The sequence below is a fragment of the Gossypium arboreum genome, chromosome 3 (assembly GCF_025698485.1).
Source record: "Gossypium arboreum isolate Shixiya-1 chromosome 3, ASM2569848v2, whole genome shotgun sequence".
NCBI classification, from domain to species: Eukaryota; Viridiplantae; Streptophyta; class Magnoliopsida; order Malvales; family Malvaceae; genus Gossypium; species Gossypium arboreum.
Genome location: NC_069072.1, coordinates 4394690 through 4416025, shown reverse-complemented (window position 1 = coordinate 4416025; position 21336 = coordinate 4394690). Strand labels below are relative to the sequence as shown.

The 21336-nt window shown below is 32.0% G+C and overlaps 2 protein-coding genes across 7 annotated transcripts; one reads left to right on the top strand and one right to left on the bottom strand.

Moving 5' to 3' along the window:
* Nucleotides 1-2556: 2556 nt before the first annotated feature.
* LOC108476088 (calmodulin-binding transcription activator 2-like) lies at nt 2557-10953 on the top strand. 6 transcript variants are annotated; one of them, XM_053025427.1, is made up of 14 exons: nt 2576-2977; nt 3854-3973; nt 4295-4410; nt 4550-4638; nt 5257-5299; nt 5947-6106; nt 6247-6360; nt 6487-6794; nt 7270-7758; nt 8250-8944; nt 9123-9666; nt 9958-10278; nt 10443-10589; nt 10908-10953. In XM_053025427.1, the coding sequence occupies exons 1-13, from the start codon at nt 2938-2940 to the stop codon at nt 10554-10556; spliced, it is 3153 nt and encodes a 1050-aa protein (XP_052881387.1). In that variant the 5' UTR covers nt 2576-2937; the 3' UTR covers nt 10557-10589; nt 10908-10953. The 6 variants fall into 6 exon arrangements, with proteins under 6 accessions (XP_017633654.1, XP_052881387.1, XP_052881386.1 ...); XM_053025426.1 differs by having other exon boundaries at nt 2577-2977; nt 6244-6360; XM_017778165.2 differs by lacking the exon at nt 10908-10953 and having other exon boundaries at nt 2557-2977; nt 6244-6360; nt 10443-10897.
* Nucleotides 10954-11485: 532 nt separating this feature from the next.
* Nucleotides 11486-18478, bottom strand: LOC108475248 (tobamovirus multiplication protein 1-like). The gene is made up of 14 exons (XM_017777224.2): nt 18345-18478; nt 17985-18083; nt 17749-17904; nt 14751-14919; nt 13920-14010; nt 13782-13834; nt 13288-13380; nt 13114-13185; nt 12956-13028; nt 12791-12836; nt 12653-12716; nt 12504-12557; nt 12343-12417; nt 11486-11966 (listed from the first exon to the last, which is right to left on the bottom strand). The coding sequence occupies exons 1-14, from the start codon at nt 18476-18478 to the stop codon at nt 11874-11876; spliced, it is 1272 nt and encodes a 423-aa protein (XP_017632713.1). The 3' UTR covers nt 11486-11873.
* Between the last annotated feature and the right edge of the window lie 2858 nt (nt 18479-21336).

The window sequence follows — 21336 nt, the reverse complement described above, 5'->3', positions numbered from 1 at the left end:
AATAACTAGTATACATACTATAGTAATATGAGATTAAAAAAAAAAAAAGTAGTCATGTTCAGATTCCAGTTTTGACACTTGACACTCTTAATTTGAGTAACTTATTTACAATATAGGTAAATTACTCACTTACCCTTTATCTTTTAAATTTTTAAAGTTATTTTGTTTAAATTTTTTTATAATTTTTATATGTTAAATATAAAGTCGATTTTAAATAAATTATCTCTTTGTTTTAAGATTTTATGTAATTGAATTAACTTTATGATATTAAAATTAATAAATATTAAATTATTAAATTTAAAATATAATTTTTTAAAAAGACTCATATTAATAACATTTGTTAAATTAAATTTATATTTTAAATATAATAAGAGTTAATTACATTTATTAATCAAAGTAGAGTAAAGATAAAAAATTACAAAAAATCAAATAGTAACAATTTTAAAATGAAATAACATTAATATAACCTATTTTTAGCCAAATATTTCAAAAATATTTTTAATTATATTAATTTTGTAATTTATTGATGATTTTTTAAGAAATTCATTGAAATTTTTAAACAAAAACTATAAAAATAATATAAATTTAATATACACTTATCATATGAGAATACAAATTAATTAAAGACTAAATTAGCATAATATATTATTTTACCAAATAAAAGGTTACCAAACATTTTTTCCTTACCAACTTAACAAAATGGATAAAGTGACAAACTTGAAAATGCAGAGTCATCATTTTATCATTTTTTTAATATTTAAGTGATTAAAATTAAAATCGGTGGTTGAATGACAATAAAATCACTGTCTTTTATTTACACTTAATAAAAGATAGGAGAGTGAAAATAGTTATTAATTTTTCAAAATTTGAATAATATTTTAAAAATATAATATCATATTTGGGACTGTACTTTTAAAATGTTTAATGTGATATTTATATTTTGAAAATGTCTAATATGATAATTGAATTGTTAATGTGAGTTTTATTATGGTGTTTCTATTTTCATAAATTGTCCAATGTGATACTGAATTATCAATATGTATTTTATTATGCTACCGGTGTTATATCGTTTGTGAATTTTCTTTTCCAAATCATCAAGCTCGTGAATAATTTTGTGAAATAACAAATTTTTATTAATTTTAAAAAATATTTTTAATCTCTATAAAATTTGAAAGTTAGGAACTAAGAACAATTAATCAATATGTTAATGTATTTCATCAATTGTACATATTTTTTGGTATAATAATAAATTTAACCATTGATGTTTATATATTTTGTGTAAATGTTGATAGGATGGGTAGATATTTGAGTTAATTTTGTTAAATCAATATTAAATTGATAGAATTTGTAAATTTTACGAGCTAAATTTGTTGAATTAAGACTAATTTGACAAAATGAGTAAACTTTGAAGACTAAATTTGTTATTGTATCAATACAAAAAATGTATAAATTGTCGAAAAACATTAATGTTATGATTGATTGTCATAGTTGCTCACCTTTGAAATTGAGAATGATTAAGTTGCTCTAATTTTATTTGAGAGTGACTAATTTACTCAACATCAAAATTAAGAGTAACAAAAAAAAGTCTTTTTATTTTAAAAATCACATTATTTATGGCTTTCCTATATTTAAAAACATTTAAGAGAGGGATTTTTAAGCCAAATTGGTACTTTTTTTTCAAGAGTTGACTAACACCGTTAAAATACGCTAACATGACACTAATGATCAATAGCATGGGGATATGTGGTGGCTTCGCATTTTGACATGTGACAAAAAATAAAAAATAATAATTTATTATTTATTTGACATATGTCAAAATATGAGGCTGTCACATGAAACCATGTTATTAGTCGTTAGCACCATGTCAGCATATTTTAATAGTGTTATTTAGGAACCTACAAAAAGTATCAAGTTAGCTTACGGTTTTTAAGTTTAAGTACCAATTAGGTAAAAAAAAAAAAGAAGCTTAGGTGCTAAGTAGGTATAAGTTGTCAAGTTTAGGTACCTTCATATATATTAACCTTTCTCTAACAAAAATACATTATCAAAGAAAAATTATTCCCTTTGGATTATTGCACTATTTGGGCATTGAATTTGACAAGTGTTCTCACGATAAAGTTTGAACTCTTTTTATAGATCAAGTTAATCATTGAACTTGACAATTAAAATGAAAAAATTTCCATTTAGGTCATTTTAAAATTTATAAAAATTTAAATTAGTAAAAATAAAATTATACTTTGACCCATTAAAAATGAAAAAAATTAATTTAGTCTTTTAAAATTATAAATATATAAATATTAAAATAGTAAAATTATATTTTACTATCGTAAACATATATAATTTAATTTTGACCTCCACTAATAAAAGTTTGTAGCTTTGTCCTTGGTCTATTCATGTTAATTCTTGAACTTAACAATTAATCCCATATCGAGACTTAATATTTTTGTCCAAATTTTTTTTTGTCAAAAAAATAAGGAATAATTGGGAAAAAAAAAGTTTCAAGGACTAACCCATTTGTTTTATTTCGCCTAACTTTCCTTCCTTTTGAACCAATCATAACATGCTTTTAGAAAAAAAAAAGAGTAAAACCGAAAAAGAAGTGAAGTAAAAGCGGTACTAAAAAGAGTAGTTTCAGATCCGCCGCTAAGAATTTGAACGCCGCCACATGTCGCCCATTAATTGGTGAACATTAACTTCCTACTATTCAACAACCTGAACCTTCCTTGGTCTTTCGACTTTCACACAGGAAAATCCTTTTCACATTTTCCTTATTCAGAAAAGTCTTCTCAGCTCCCAGGAATAAAAAGGGAAAAGAAAAATATTAACAGTCAAAATAGAAGAAATTATCTCATCTCAGCTTTCGTGTATCCTTTGCTTATCTCCAAAATCAAACAATAAATTCAAATAATTCAAATCCATCAATCTTTTCGTCTTCTCATGGCGGATCGAGCCTCGTATAGTTTGGCTCCCCGATTAGGTCAGCTTTCTGTCGGTCTTTTTCATCAAATTTTTTTTAATTTGATATATTGTTGTTTAGATTTGCTTACACTTTTAACGCGTTTTTAATCTGAACTTGCGTGTCTACTATTGATTATTATTTTTATATTGATACCTGGGATAATTGTGTTTGTTTTAGTGGGAATTTACGGGGCTTTTTCTTGAGAAAATAGAGTTAGGTCCAAGGTATATGGATTGATTCTATAAGTGAGACTCTGTGGGAGGAATTGATTAATTGATAGAATTTAAGAATTCAAATTGTTTGCTAAAATTCCATTAATTAGGGTTTGATTGTCCAATGATTGAATGAACAGTGATTTTAGCTTTCTTCTGCTTGCTCAGTGGACTGGAAAGTAGCTATAAAGTTGTTTTGAAGTAAGATCACTTTGTATAAGCTTTAAAGACATTGAAGAGATAAATAATACTAAACAGTTCTTTCAAATAGGCATAATGAATACGAGAATGTGGCAGCGGTAATCATTTCTGATATATATATATCAATTGGAAGTGCAATTTGATGCTTGATAATCTGCTATAAAAGCAGAAAATTAAGTTTGCGTCCTAGGTTATGCAAAGCAGAAAATGGAATTGGTGCATGATTTGAGTTGGATAATTCTTTTCATTCATTAGCAGACCTCAAGTTTTTTAAGCGAAATATGGGTCACAAAATGAATGATGGCATCAATGAAGCTTTTTGCTAAAATAGCCCCCCCTCTTCCAGACACATGTGAACTCTGGACTAATGAATTGATTTCGCTTTTTATGTTTTCTAGATTCAGGGTTTTATTACTCCATTTTCACATGTTTGCTTGTGGCAATATGTATTCTATTAATTATATCTTTTTCCTGATTGCAGATATTGACCAGATATTACTGGAAGCCCAGCATAGATGGTTGCGACCTGCTGAGATCTGTGAAATTCTTCGTAATTATCAAAAGTTTCATATTTCATCAGAGCCTCCTACTGGACCTCCGAGTATGATTGTTGAAAAACATTTCAGAGTTGGATAAAATTTATGACATTGTTTTCTTTAATGTGGATAGACATAGTTATCATGATCACCAAGCACTTGATAAAAAGCATGTAGATATAATTCTTTTGGAAGTAGATTAATCTCGTTCTGTTGTTATATATTACATTCCTAAAAAATTGCTTAATTTAATCATTAAGTTGAACTAGTGCTTTAAGTAAAACATGCAAATTGGTCTTATGATTGTGAAAGATTATTTTATTAATTTATTGTTGATTTTATGGTTAGAAAACCAAGTGGATTGATGTGAACTTTAAACCTGCCAGGTGGTTCACTTTTTCTTTTTGATCGGAAGGTTTTAAGATACTTCAGGAAGGATGGGCATAATTGGAGGAAGAAGAAGGATGGAAAGACTGTGAAGGAAGCTCATGAGAAGCTGAAGGTAAGCAATGCATCTATAGAAGATGAAGTTTTTATCTTCTTGTAATATAATTTTACCAATTCAGAAGTCTTTATTTAGTGACTTATACTCCTGGATTGGAAAATTTGCCTAAGAGTAACTTCCTTTAAGCAATTTTTAGGTTGGAAGCATTGATGTGTTGCATTGCTACTACGCCCATGGAGAAGAGAATGAAAACTTTCAAAGGCGCAGCTATTGGATGCTTGAACAGTATGGATTGATATGTATACGTATCTTTTTTGCTTTTGCAATCACTTATAGGCATTCCAGGACGTCATGCTTACCTAAAATTAGTTACTTTTATATTTTACTCTAAAACTGTTTGCTAATGCCGGAATGCTTAGTAAGGTACCTTTATGCATTCCAGCAATGAGGGTATAAAGTAGTGTTTCAGATAACAGTGTTCAAATATTTGTTTATGGTTTTGCCTCATGGACCATATAATACATGTGTGCTTCTTAAGAGGCCTCTACTGGTTCGTAACAGTAGGAGCTTGTGAAGTATAGTTATGGCATGATCCATTTTCTTTAGAGTTTCAGTTACGAGAGTACATCATCTTCTCTTACATAGACTTGTAAAGCAAGTTGAGAACCTTTAGGGTTGCACGTTGAGCATTTTTAGGGCTGAAAAGTTTATATCCAGTAATTTGCAAATAATGTAACAATACTATGTGTTCTGTAAGCGTCATGGGTCTATGACATCATTTGGGATCTGCTTTGTTGAAAATTTCATGTTTCTGGTTTTGTGAAGTATTTTGTAATTATATACTTAATTTCTTGTTTATAAGCTTTGTTAATTTTGGTTTGAATGATTTTGTTAATATCGTAGGGATTTGACGCATATAGTTTTTGTGCACTATTTGGAAGTCAAGGTACTGCTCACTTCTTTAAATCCCTAATTTTTATTTTATTTTTAGGAAGGCTTGATGATTGATTGTTTGGAAGAATTATTGTACTGTAACATACGGTCTCTAATATGCCGTATTCTTACCCAACAACTTCATATAAGAAATGAACAAAGAACATTGGTTGGTACATCCTTTGTTTTTTTATTGGAACTTTAAGAAATTTAAGAGATGTAATCAGCATGGATTAGGACTCGGGTGGACTAGTTTCTTTGGCATCCTAAATCCATGTCTGGCAGTTCATTAATAAATTAAGAACTATTGCTTGACTGGTTTAAGGGGAGGGCAGGGATTGTGGGGGATATTTGTGAGGGGAGGGCAGTTAAGGTTGAACTTGATAGATATTGCATTGTTCCTTGTTGTATTGTGCTCAAGACTAAAATTTTCAATTTACTATTGCTGTCATAAGTATCAATGTTAATCGATTGAATATTCAGAAATTAATGATTTTAAATTTAAATTTAATTTTTAAACTATTCTATTTCCTGCCTAGGTTATTGATTATTTGACAGTTCGACTTTGACTAAGCCACCATTTAGGTTTTTTGAATTGTTAATTACTCCACATGTTAAATTTTTTCTTATTTCAGACCATGTTGTTTTCTTTTCCTTCAGGGTAGGACAATTGGAGGCATAAGTCATGTATCAAATTCACAAACAAGCAGTCCTTCAACTTCTAGCTACCCTGATAGTCATACAAAAGCACCTTCTGGAAATGCGGATTCGACAAGCCCTACCAGCACTTTAACATCCTTATGTGAAGATGCTGATTCTGGTATTTTTTTTCCCTTTGTTTTTTGTTCAAATTCATATACAAATGCCATTATAGTGTAATTGTGGTCAAGTTACTTTTTTCTTCTCCCTCATTGTGCATACAACTTTTGAATGTAACTTATATGAGATTCAATACAGAAGATGGTCACCAAGCAAGTTCTAGATTCTGTACATTGCCCCAACAAGGAAATGCTTCTGTGATGGACAAGATAGATTCTGTTTTCTCGAACCATTGTTCTCCGCATCAGTATCCAGGTAAGAATTATCTTACGATTTTGTTTTCATCAACAGATTCGGTTAATATCTTTTTGCTTTATGCTTTGCATGATTTTGCATTTGAACCATATGGAAACCTGAAACTGTTACAATATGATCATGAAGGTTGGTCGTCAATTCCTGGAGTAAATGAAGTTTCACATCTTCATGGAGATAGACCTAGGGATATTGATTATGGAACTTGCACGACTGAAGCTCGAAGAACACCTGATTTGCCATCTTGGGAACAAGACTTGGGGCAATATTTGCCTGTATGTGCTGCTGCATCTTCTCATACTTCAGCGACTTCCATTCAACCTGATACTATGAGTATCAGCCTGCAACAACAAAACAAGATGAAAGGAAAGTTATTAACTGTCGAGAGTGCTAGCCCAGAGTTTGGGAATCCTCTGTCAACAGAATCAAATTGGCAGGTATTCGTGGTGACTGCATTTTGTGGCTTAGTTATAAATCATTTAGTTTGCATCTCATGGTCAAGCTTCTGAGATTGAGACATGAAAACTGATATTTACACTTATACAATTGTCTGTAATTGAGTTTTTTTATTTAAATTTTTATGATGTATCATATAATGTAGAATTTTGTGAATCTTTGAATGTTTTAGTGTGGTTTCTTGACCTCATTAGTAATGCAAAATATTTTATATAGTGCTTTAATGCTAGAAGGTAGTATTATTTTTGCTTTCCATAGTGTCCATCCTTGCATACAGTATGGAATGGTGTCATAAGTTGATCAAAAGACGGTTAAGGTGAACTGTCAGGTTTCAGTTTTTTTTCAGTGGCTTATGTAATGCCCAAAGGATTTGTACTTTTTATCTTCAAATCTATCTGAATCTTTTCTCAAATCCATTCTCATATATAGATCGTCTAACTCCAGTACTCATTTCAGATTCCTTCAGCTGACAATGCATTGGAGTTGCCCAAATGGTTGATGGATTCATCATCAAATTTCGAATTGCCATATGATACTAGGTTTTTTGAGCAAAAGACTCATGATTTTCAGTTACCGAATGCTCTTGAGGAAATTACCAGTCATGATGTTCTAAAAGATGATGATTCTGATTCTGTCATGAAAACATATCCTGAGAATGATATATATTTGGATGGAAACGTCAACTATGCTTTCTCTCTGAAAAAATCATTACTTAATGGAGAAGAAAACTTGAAGAAAGTTGACAGTTTTTCACGATGGATTACTAAAGAACTTGGAGAAGTAGATGATCTGCAGATGCAGTCCTCATCTGGTCTTGCCTGGAGCACTGTTGAGTGTGGAAATGTATCGGATGATGCCTCTTTGAGCCCCTCTCTCTCCCAAGACCAACTTTTCAGCATAGTTGATTTTTCGCCAAAGTGGGCTTATATAGACCTAGAAACTGAGGTATTAAAGTTTTTATGCTTCTGAAGTTAAGTTTCTGCAGGAACTAGAAGGATGAAGATTTAATTGTATACTTGCTTATTCACTCAACTCTGCTTGGTATGAAGGATGGAATATTTGTTAATCCAATGGTTAAGCTAGAAAGTAGGAACGTGGATATGAATGTTAACCATTAGATTAACCAATCCTTCATCTTTGCTCATTTCCATCCTCCTTGCCAAGCAAAGCCATAGCCTTTTCTATCTCCAGCTTTCTTGTTGGAAAAGAGATGACTGTCATGCTTTATTGTTCCTTTTTTGCTTTTATCTTATTGATGTTATATATGTCACTGCACATTTTCCTCTCCCCTCCTGCTGTATGTGTTGCTCAAGTTCATGTAACCACTCCTCCCCACTTTAGATGTCTATCTGGTTTTCACTTTCTTGTGATGTCTTCTTATTTGATAGATGCCAAGTTAGTAAAAGTGGGTTCCCCCTTCTCATTTTCTGTATCAGAAACAGGTGTTGATTATTGGAACATTTTTGAAGAGTCAAGAGGAAGTAGCAAAATATAACTGGTCATGCATGTTTGGTGAAGTGGAGGTTCCGGCTGAGGTTATTGCTGATGGCATTCTTTCCTGTTATGCTCCACCTCACAATATTGGGCAAGTCCCATTTTATGTCACATGTACCAACAGGGTAGCTTGTAGTGAAGTCCGAGAATTTGACTATCGAGCTGGGGTCACTAAAGACATAAATGTTTTTGATATATATGGTCTTACTTCAAGAGAAATGCTGCTGCGACTTAAAACACTACTTTCTCTGAAATCTTTCAGTCCTTGTAATCATCATTGTCAAGGTGTTGTGGAGAAACGAGAATTAATTGCTAAAATTATATCAATGAAAGAGGAAGAGGAACGTCACCAGTTTGTAGACCCCTCATCTGACCAGGATTTGTCTGAATATGAAGAAAAGGAGCGCCTACTTCAGAGATTGATGAAAGAGAAGCTATACTCATGGCTTCTTCACAAAATAATGGAAGATGGTAAAGGGCCGAATATATTAGATGAGAAGGGGCAAGGTGTGCTACACTTAGCAGCTGCACTTGGTTATGATTGGGCAATAAATCCTACTGTTTCTGCTGGAGTGAGCATAAATTTTCGTGATGTGAATGGATGGACTGCACTTCACTGGGCTGCTTTTTGTGGCAGGCAAGGACCTCCAAACTTACTCTTGTTTGTGTTGTGTGCACACTTTGCACCTTGGGCCTTCAATTTATATTCTGACTGATATTACACTGTTTTTGCAGTAATCTCATTATGTACTCTTTGGTTATGAATCATTGATGACATTTCAGATTTGTGTTCTGTTTTTTTCCTTGAAATTCAGAGAGCGAACCGTTGCAATTCTAGTCTCTGTGGGAGCAGCTCCTGGAGCTCTTACAGACCCATCTCCAGAATTTCCTTTGGCCAGAACTCCAGCTGACTTGGCTTCTGCTAATGGACACAAAGGAATCTCTGGTTTCCTTGCAGAATCTTCCTTGACCAGTTACCTTTCTTCACTCACGATGGATGATCAGAAGGAAGCTGTACAAACAGTTTCTGATCGAATAGCAACTTCTGTCAATTATAATGATGCGCAAGACATACTGTCACTGAAGGACTCAATTACTGCTGTATGTAATGCTACACAAGCTGCTGATCGAATACATCAAATGTTCAGGATGCAATCCTTCCAGTGGAAACAGTTGAGAGAGTCCAGTGATGCTGTGTCTGATGAACATGTTATTTCACTTCTAACTACTAAGACACGCAGGCCATTTCAAAGTGATGGGGTAGCTCATGCTGCTGCAACACAAATCCAGAAAAAATTTCGTGGTTGGAAGAAAAGAAAAGAATTCTTATTGATCCGGCAAAGAATTGTCAAAATTCAGGTTCATTGCTGCTCTTTTCTTTTTCTTTCTTTTCCATCTTTTCCTTGGCAAGGGGTTATGTCATAATCCGGTTGTCTCTATGTGCCTGCCTTACGGCGAAGAATACTTCATCCTGTCATGAAAAACTTGGTGGCTTTTTGATATAGTGATGTTTTCATAGGGCAGTTTTTCTCATTGATTGTTTTTATCTTAAATGTAAAATTTAACACTTTAGTTTCAGGATCTGTTGATCTATTATTTACCTCAAGAAAAATTTTCAAATTTATTGATTTCTAATTTTGTGGTGTGAAGGCCCATGTCAGAGGACACCAGGTGCGGAAACAGTATAAAACTTTTGTCTGGTCAGTGGGAATTCTGGAGAAAGTTATTTTACGGTGGAGACGTAAAGGGAGTGGCTTGCGAGGATTTCGTCGGGATGCAATTATCAAACCTGACCCACAGTGCACACCCCCAGAAGAGGACGAATATGATTTTCTCAAGGAGGGAAGAAAACAAACTGAAGAAAGGTTTCAGAAGGCACTTACTAGGGTAAAGTCCATGGCTCAGAATTCTGAAGGACGAGGTCAATATCGTAGATTGCTGACATTGGTTCAAGGGATTCAAGAAAATAAGGTATGTGTTGTTTTGATATAAATTTCTCTTTTAGTAAAGTTCCAATTCAGAAGGCTTCAATGATGTTTAGATATCCATGATCATTCAAACAATCGAGGATACTTTGTTTTGATTGTGAAAACATGTATAAAGAACTGAATTGTTTTGAGATAATCCTTCTACAGGCTTGCAACATGGTTTTAAACAGTACAGAAGAAGTGGCTGTTGCTGATGAAGACTTTCTCGACGTCGACTCTCTTTTGGATGACGACACTTTCATGTCTATTGCATTTGAATAACCTGGCTGGATGTCGAACGTTGTACATAGACAGGTGTTTAACTTCATTCTGTCTGTAAATACAATATATCTAACACTTTTAGGTTCTAATGTACTCAGCACTATCTCCTTGTTTCTAGGTAACGTAAAAGAGCAGCCCATTTCTATTATTCAGGTTAATATATAGTTTTATCTCATAAATTCTCAGTTCAAGGGGTAGAGTAGTATTTATTGGTTGCGAGTATTTTGTAAAATCTGTTGAGAGGAATGATGGACTTTGCTTTGTTAATGGGGCTGGCTAATTATTGTGGAGTTCTGATATTTCATGTAATACGAACATATACTGATTCCTTGTGTGTTTTACTTCGTCCAGATGTGACTTCATACACTCAACCTATATAAAGAGGAGGCTTAGAAAATTCCGGTCAGAGATTTCGTAACGGTTCAATTTTAATAAATTTTGGAAAAATATTAGTATTTTGATTTTTTAAAAAAGCCAAACCAAATATCATAAGTTATCTAACTAAATTGATTTTTACCGGTTTGGATTTGTTCATCGGTTTTTAAATTTTACCATTCTGAATTTTACTGTTACCATATCTGCATTGTTAAATCTACCGAATTTTACCTGTTAAAAAAAAATTTCAAGTTTTTTCACCATTTTCAAAACTGTGTTGGGAACTTTATTGGTTCGAAATAAGAAATTAGACCGATTGATTCATGGACATGTACAAATTAATTGAATCAGATTAAAAAGTCAATTGAATCAATTCTCTATTTTTAATATATATTCTTTATTTTTATAATTTTTTAAATAATTTATTCAATTAAATTATACAAATTAATTGAATTGATCAGATGATTATTTAATCGGTTCATAGATCTAATTTTGAACATAAGCCTTACTTGAATAAATTTGGAAGAGAAAAATAACGCTTTTTGCCCCATTTACTGTAGAAAGAAACAAAGTTCCCCTGCATTGCTAAATTCTCTTTACCACTACCGAAATTTTAGTAGCAAAGAAGTTCATGAAATGGATTTATCTTGAGAAAAGGAAGTAAAAACAAATTAGTGAATGAATATACATATGAATCAAGTCCCTGTGACAGGAAATTTTAGACTATGGATTAAGCATACAGAGTGCTAATGAATGGTTTGACTTTTGTTTTTGTTCATTCATCGGAAGAAATAGATGATTTTTTTGTTTGTTTTTTGTTCATTCATCGAGCTAAATAAATGATCATGAATAAGATGAATAAAGATTCGAGCCGGATGCTAATATTTTCCCGGAGAATATAATCTTTGGAGTTGCAGGTATAATACAAATGCTTTCAGCTCTTCATCTTATTGGGTGGTACTGTTCAGAGACCCGCTTCGGAGGCAATTTTCGAAGAATGAACAGTACCAAAGCTGATGGAAGGATTTCTACGAACTGTCACACCCACAAGAAGGAAAATTAGAAAAAGAAAAAGAATGGGAAAATAGGGCAAGTATTCCTTGAATAAACTGGAAAATATTCATAAAAACTTCACAATATGCTATAAGCTTTCTAGTTTGTTCATATCTAGATTTACTATGATCCTAACCTGTCCTTCTATGGACCTAACATGCTTGTTACAGAAGAGAAAAGACACCGAAATCTCAGCTCCAAAATAAAGGTTAGATGTTATATTTCTTCTTCTTGGTTGTTTAAGATGATGTTAATGAATAAATGAGTCTTTAAGCAAATAAACTGGTCTAAGATGATTAGAAATCCTTCTAATTGTTGCATGAATAAATGAGTAGCACACTATAGAAATAAAATGTACCATGTAATAGATAAGATTTAGGATTGGATGATCTAGAACATCAAGACCAGCATTCATGTTGGCCGAGAGTGTGGACTGCAAAATAAAACCAAGAGAAGCCATTTTTGTTACATATATGTAAGTTGAATGTAGTATTTACTTCTAAATCGAATATGGCTCACCACAATGCATCTTATCAAGAAACAAGTACAGCAGATTCCTGTTACAAAGCCGACCTGTCATAGAAATAAGGCACTGTTATTGCTAACTTTCAATGCACAAGTCATCTTTAAACAAATGATAAATTCTTAAATGATACAAATTAACATACCTCGAACAGCTTTCTTTGACGACCTCTTGATTCGATAGGGAACCGCCTCAACATGAAGAACAACCTACCGACGAATGAAAAGTGAATAGGTAAGGAACAGAAACTAAAACCCGTCAGAGGGTTGATATCGATTCTTACCTCCCACCATATATCATGAACCCCAATGCAGCACAGAATGATATTACTGCAAAAACAAAAATGAAATGACCAGACATGTCCATTACTTCGGTTCGGTTCTTGTCAGTTTAATGCAAATTAATAGGGTTATTGAGTCCAATAGCTGATAAAATATAAAGAACTTACCTGAAATGAAGAGTCTACTAAGTTCCACTGCAAGATTGCTTTGACTTAATCTTACTGATATCCATAGGCATGCCTGGTAGCATAGGAAACAAAATAGGTAACCTAAGATGGATTTTCTAGTTAATAGCTCTGATAAGTGATTACATTTTTACTTTTACCTGAGCAAAGTATATAAATCCGTTGATGCTATAGTATGCAGGCCGAAGTTTATTAATGGGAAGACTTCTTGCCTAAACAATAGAAAGAAAAGAAGAATCCCTGAGCATCTATCCGTAAAGTGATAGTGATCACTTATGTCGAATTACTTTGTAGAAAGGGATATGGTTGTCTACCTGGTGATATATCTCGGCCCAGAAAAGGACAAGTAATGTATATGTTGAGAAAAATAAAAGACCGGGAAGATCCAGAAGCACCATTTCAAGTGCCTGTACAATGGAGCAAATTATAAGCAGGGGTCTAATTCCGAAGAGATAACACATGCTTAAAAGATGGAGCAGATCATAATACGGTTCCAACGTACCGCAAACTAATAGGTACGGAGTTATCTATTGTCTCTAATATACTTCAATGATCAACTAGTCTAGTTTCCTATTATTGATAGTGGACTTAAACAATATGAACTCTTAGACATCATATATGTACGTATGCGTGCATGCATGTATCTGTGTATGTATGTATGTATGGATATATGCATTTTTTTATTTACGTATAATATGACAGGCTATTCGCGTGTTTTCTTATATCAATGTACCAGAAATCAGAAATGAGTCCCGGAATATATAAAAACCGGAGCACAGGTACATTGACTGTAAACAATGATGCATACCTTAGATTTAACGAGAAACACGCTCTTGTAGAAACCGAATAGAACAGCCCTCACTGTTAAAATGCAGCAGAAAGTTATTAGCAAAGCGATAAAACAGCTGCTGGCACAACTATGGCAGAAAAAAAACACAACCCTTACATCCGTTCACAATAAAGTTCATCAAGTGGAAAACCTTTTGTGTTGTCCACCCATACTCTGACACACTCAACTGAATGCGACATAGTTGTACCTATAAATTGAAGCATTAAGCATTAATCCGTATCCCGCACTCATTACATAGGGCAAGAAACATGAAAGTCGAGCGAAAATAGCAGTGTCGGGATTCACATGAATCACACTAGCATATTACAGATCCGAACACGACAACAATCCATAAGATTATAATTGCAAACAACATAAAGACTAACACTACAGTCCCTAGGAGTTACTGAATCCCTCTTCATTTTTTGAATTAATTCTCCGATGTTACTCAAATTCTTCATTTTCACTAAAGTATCGGGCACTTTACGACACTCCAAATATATGAAAAAACCTTAATAAAATTGCGAGTAAGACGAATCAAACACATATCCATACCAAGCATTCACCTCAAATCCATGTAACATAACTTCCCCCTACAAGGCTAAAGAAGAGCACCTAAGCACTTGTTGCCTATAGGAAACGATGGCAAAAAAAAGTTAAATTTTCAGGGTAATGCAATGAGCGAACATACAAATAGGTACCTTAATGTGATCCCAGAATCACCAATCAATATAATTATAATTTCAACAATTATATATTTGATTTGATTTGATTGAAGATTCAAGATTACAAAAAATATTACATGCATGCATGCATGATAAAAGAAATACACCCACAATAATGGCTTTTTAAAGTTCCATTCTAAATGACATTATTTTTCCTTCCAATTCCAGTTCTTTATCTGCAAAATAGACATGAAAATGAAGCTAAGTAAAAACAGAATATTACGAGGGCAACAATGGAAACCACAGCATAGGAGGCAGATAATAAATGGAAAATGAATCTCTGCCATTCCTTAGATTCATCAATCTCATCCCACCAATCAAACATTATTCTTCCATCTTTAAACAAGAGTTTTTCAGTTAAAACAAAACCCTTTACTCTCACCATTTGAACTCTACAAAACAGCGAGAGATCAATGGACACAAAAAACAGCAAAAAGAAAAAAAATGGATCAAAAAGAGAGAAAAGAACCCAATAGAAAAAAGTTTATAGAAAGGGAGAGAAAGATAAATGAGAAAATGGGGGGAAGGGGGGACACGTGGAGAGAAATGAAGGAAAAGAAAACACAGAGAAATAATGGAAGATGGGCAACGTGTGGAAAAAAAAAGGACAACGGCCGAAACATAGTTGGTGGCATGTTCGTTGATTTCGCAACAGACAATGCTTTGCTTTTGCTTTGGTAATGGCTACAAAAACTTATAAATTGTGATTAAATCGATGCTAAAGCTAAAGCTAACCAGATATCGTTGTTTTTCTGCTTGACTTTACTTTTTATACAATTCCTTTTTTCTTCAAACTTAAGATGGCAGCCATGGCCATAACCTTACCCCTTTATAGAGTTTTTTTCTTTTCATACAAAAATGGAGTTTCTTTCATGAAAACCTTTGGATTTTTCTTTCTTAGCTGCAAACATGAAGAAAGTCTGTGATTAAGTTCGTTTAAATTGAATTTATTGTTGGAGTAGTGATAAGGAATAGTACACTATGATAAAAAAACAATAAAATAATATAAAAATATTAAAAAAAACATGTAAAAATGGTGGATCGTGCAGGGATGAGACAGGTTTTTGGTACTAACAAAGAAAGAAGTAAAAGGCGACATGGGAATCTTTTTAAGTTGTGCCTCAGGATTTTATACATCAAATCGATGTTGTTTTAGCAAGGGAATAATATTGGAGAGGGGAATGAAATTACGTGAGATCATACCCAAGCATTTGTAATAATAATATCCTTTTGTTTTGTTGTACTTGTATTTTGTTTAATTACTTCGTTGGTATGTTGCAGGCTAATTTAATTGGTTAGGACTGCTACGAAGGCCACTTCATGAGCAGTGTTTTTTTTTTTTTTCCTTGTTTGCAGGTGATGTTTGTGTGATCCGAAATTTCTATAGGGGAAAGAGTATATGAATATGGAATGGAGGAGTAAATGTCTTTTCATTGTCGGCTCAAGTCTGTTTAATTCGTGTTTAAACATAATATTAATATATTTTATATCTATTTAAATTTAGATAAATTCAAATTATAAATTAAAAATATTTTTTAAATTTATTTATTTTGTAAATAATTAATTTAAAATCATTTTCAACCCTTCCATATTATTTTTTAAAATATTTATATTACTTTTAATTTAATGTTTATTAAATTTATATGTATTTTCATTTACTAAAATTTCATATAAATATAATTTAACATTTTTAATATAAATATATACAAAATATAAACTTAGAAAGTGGGTTAGGTTGGGCTAAGCCTAAACCCAACCCATATTTTAAACAAACTTATTTTTTTAGCTTAAACTCATTTTTTAAGTTTAATATTTTTGTTCAAGCCATTCCAAATTTTAAGCCGACCTTTAGGCTTGGACAGGTAGCTCAACCCATAAATATGTCTATAAGTAATTGGATAAAGAAAATTACTACATGTTTATTTAATATTCCTGTTATGACTGTCATCAATGATTTTTTGCATGAAAGGCAAATTGTAAAAACAAATATTAACTTCGCGATTTAGGTTTAACTAATGATAAGTTGCATTATATGGTTGAGTTATAATGCTATAAGACAATTTATATTAACCTGCAATCTAAACTATTCATAGTCTATGGAATCAAATTGAGCAAATGATTCATGTTAAGACTATTATGTTATCTGTAAGTCTGGTTAAAGAGATAACTTGTCTTCACTATTAGAGTTGGATTGACTCCCAAAATAGATATATAGATGTGATTGTCTAAACTAGTAATACATTATTATAAGACAATACTTGTATTGTTTATGGTGTAACTTACCTAAATCATGAGTAGGTAAATAATCATGTGTGTAACTTTCGTATGATATTTTGAAAACATTTACTCTCATGGTAATGGGTCAAAAATTGATATGTTGAGTATAAGGCTCATGCATGACATAACTTCATTCACAATAATGGAATCATAGCTCGATTAAAAAAGTTAATATGAATTATTTGGAGTATTTTTAAAAATTAGGATCAAATTGTAAACACTTTTGTACCTATTATATGAAGAATTTGGCTTTGATATGTTAAAAAAAAAGAAGCACAATGTCATTAAAATTTATGAAAATTTATTTAACAAGTCAAATTTTAAGCAATTCAAACAATAAACATACACGTATTTATAATTTGACCTATATATTTTAAATATATTTCACACTAAATTTGAAATGATATTCAACGATAAAGCTAGTGGAGATGTTGATATAAGGATTTGATTATAGGATATCGATACTTTGAGGAATTTGATTAGAACTTTTTGAAGTCTAAGGATTGAATTCAAATTTGGATCATAGTTCGAGGACATATAGTGAAATTAACCCAAAAAGCAAACAAAGTCTATAAAGTCAATTTAATTTTATATTAATATAAAAATATTGATGCATGGACAATGTATACTACCAATAAATCAAATGGAGATACATTATCGTAAATTTTTAAAACTAAATTTTCTAATTTTATTTTTAAAATTTGTGCCATCAACTTATTCATGGACGATGCATAAAAATATATATCATCAATGTTTCACTCCTATGAAGTCTACTATCATCTTCTGTTTCCGTAGAGGTATGGCTCTTACTTTTACCTTCTTTAATCACATCTGCCGAGAATAATAAGAAAAATGAGAAGATAAAAAGTACCCGTTTTCCAAAATGCGGTTTTTATAGTACACTGTTTATCAGTGGATAGGCAATTAGGTGAAGCTGATGTCACCTTTTCTTCAGGAAGAGAAGTTTCAGCATTTTGGTCAGCATGGTTGCTGGATGAAGTTGTCTGATCCAAAACTGGGGTGGACTTGTCCTCCTTGAGGCTTTTGTTTTCTGAATTTTTGACATTCTAGCATCCTGATGACCGGCATCATTGACAACACTGCCAAACTCTTTAACTCACATCAGATATAAGAGCCACAAAGTGGCAAGGAGATATAAGCTTGAAAAAGCTTTACATACCTCTCAGAACCAGTTTGTTCCTTCTTGTCATCCGGTGGATCTTCCAAAATAAAGCAGTTCCTTGCTGCCAGTTGAATGTTGGGATCAGTGAAGTCTGCGCTGAAAACACAGTCGGATGAGAAACGGAAAGGCTTGTGGATTTTTCGTTACCATTTGGCCGAAGCAGAAGATGCCATATAAATTCATTTTTTAGAGGTAGAATTCCCTCTTGCTCTCTTAGGAACATAAAACTGAATATAACATGCATACGTAGATGAATACACATATCAATTCCACCCCAACAGATATAATTGGTGCAGTTATTCTCTTTCATAGTGCACTCAATATTTTGAGGTTAAGACTAATTACTAGTCAAGTCACAATTCACGAACCAATACTTCCTGCCTTGCATCCAAGTCGCCAACTTCAATATCTGGCAGATCTTTCGACTCAATTTGTACACTCGGATTTGCATGAAATTTCTTCATAATCCTATTACGTCTCCAAGTACCCATCAGGGTATTTCTCATTAAAGATTAATAGTAAAATTTGAACTTTAAATTATAGAAAAAAAAAGCTACAGCTATACGATGGTTGAATGAACAAACTCCAGTTGGAACAGGTGAAAGTATAAACCACATTTTATGTTATTTCATAATTTCAAACAGTAATAAGTCTCGATTCTATATAACATATTATTAAGCAAATCCCCTCATCGAGAAGTAGCCATATTTGCATTTGATTATAAATGTAATATATCATTTTCTTATTAACTACTAATATGTAATTCATTCATTAAAATAATATTTTCGATGACATTGCTTTTATGTCTCTAAACAAAAGAGACTAATGAGAGCAAAATGTTTCATCCTATGGTTTGAACTGGCAGCAACATTTTTAGTTCGTCTTGTTCCACTTAAATTCAAAAATATTCTCACTCTTGAGCTTCATAAAACATTGAAGTGTGAGTAGACAGTTTGATCAGGCTTAACAACTTGATCCGGTAATACGAGCCACGTTTAATGTTTGAGCTATTTTCTCTAAACCGCCTAGCAGCCCCAAGAACCTGAAGGTGTGCTTGAGGTCGGAAACATTGTAGCCGAAGAAATAAGCCAATTGATCCACGAATGAGTGAAGATGCAAAGGCAATCAACTTTGAGTAAGAATCTTTAGCATAAACCGGAAGTCATAAGCACTGTGAAAAGTAATCCAACTAATACTTTTCAGATTATAGCAATTGAAAACTAAGCCGTAATCTCAAACCTTCTTTGCAAAATCTTTAGAATCATTCCCCTTCTCTTTATTCTTCTCAAAATCTATCATTTGATGTTTGAGCAGCTCAATCGAATCTCTAGCATAGCAGGCTCGAAAAGGGAGAATCAAAGTCTAGTAAATTAGCTCGAACATCCGAAAGACTCAAGCCGAGCTGAATAATTTGAAGCGCGTCAACATTTGCCTTCATATAGTGACAATTGGTAACTGAATTGCCTTCATGGATCACTTGTTTATTGGATTTAAATATCGTCCTAGTAAATTCAGTATCTGTAGATACAAAAGAATACCTCAAAATTGCAGCCTTAATCAATGAGAGTTCACTGCCCAAATCTTTAGCAAAAACCCATCTCATAACGATTGACTTATTGCCAAAAATCGACATCGTTGGTCACAATAATCTCTTCTTTCTCTGTTTTGTAGTGTTTTAATTTGTTATTGTCTCTGCTGAGTACAGAATTTAAGAACTTTTTTGTGCTGACTTTAAGAATTGTTCTAAAGCTTGTTTATTGAATATGTATAATTTCACTCAATTGAGTTAAGATTGTATATAAACCCAGAATTAATCCCACTTCAATTAGTATTTATATAAGTTTTTCTTTTTAATATTTCATTTAATATTCCCACCTCAATTAGGATTTATCTTTTTATTATTTCATTTAATCCCTTCTCAAGATTTAGTATGTCAATAATTAATGCCATTTACAGTTTTTGTTGCAACTCAGATGTTGGTAGCCGGAGGCAAGGGCTCCCAGGTTTCTAATTATTAATTCATTAGTGGCCATAGTTGCAAGGAATGTCAAATGTGATGTCTTTTCTCCTTTTCTTTTTTCTTTTCTTCCTTTCAAACATTCTTTTGTGATGAGCTTCGAAGAGATACTTGCAACTGGGGGTTGGAAATTACACCTCTCATCATATTTATAACAGTGAATTATTCTATACTTTAAATATTTTCCGTAAAATATCACATATCGGTGTAACATTTTAAAATAAAAAATAATATTGTAATTAACTTGAATTTAATATAAATTTAACTTTATTGATAATTTGACTTAAAATGTAGCAATAATTTTTTTAAAATAAAAATAAAGAGACTAAATTCTAAATATATAAAGAATAAAAATATTCACAATTTAAGAGAAAATATTTTCAAATATGGATGTCATAAATGATAGTTAGTTATTCCCGATCAAATTCTGTTAGGGGCGGAGGAAGAGTTTGTCGATATGTTTTTGAAGGGAGGAAAAGGGAGAGAGGATTTGGAGGTTCTGGCAAAGGATCTACCACTAGGGGAGAATGCATCCGTAAGCGCTTGCTCAGTACATGTTGCTTTGATAAACAAATGTTTGTTATCTATTTTAGGCTCTTATTCACTCGTATTTGCATTGTTATGAGTAATTTTTAATTAGTTTTGAATCTCTTAGATTGTTGTAAAATGAATCTTTGCTAATTTTAATGTTTTAAAGTTATTTTTAGTACTTGGATTACAATAATTCGTTTGATTTAGTTTTATTTATTTCTCTTTCATTATGCTTATTCTCATATATTTTATGTTTTAAGCTAAATTGTTTATATATATATATATATATGGTTGAGAGATTCATAGATTAATAATTTAGTAATTAAAATACGATCAAAATCTGATTTAGAAAATATGATTACAGTTAGTTTTCTTAATTTATGCAAATATTGTTAATTTTAAATGACAGATATGTTAATGGAAGTTTAGGGAAAAGTGGGTTTTCAAATCAAAAGTTAATCAAGATTGGACGACCATGATAGTCAAATTAATCAAAGTTGATATTTGTAGTATACCATTTGGGGGTGATTAAGAAGGTGCACAGTAGATATATTTGTGATTTTGTAAGCACTTGGCTTAAATCTGGTTAAATCTGGAGATGCATTCGTGTCATTAATTCTAAATTAAGATTAATTCAACATAGATCGTTAATTAACTACGACATTTATAGAGGATGTTTTATTGTTCTATTTATTTTTTATATTTACTTGTTTTATTATTTTTTACTTTGTATTAATAAATTAGTCAGTGAGTTGAGTTAATTAGTTCAAGTCAACTGCTCACTTTTTTACAAATTTAATT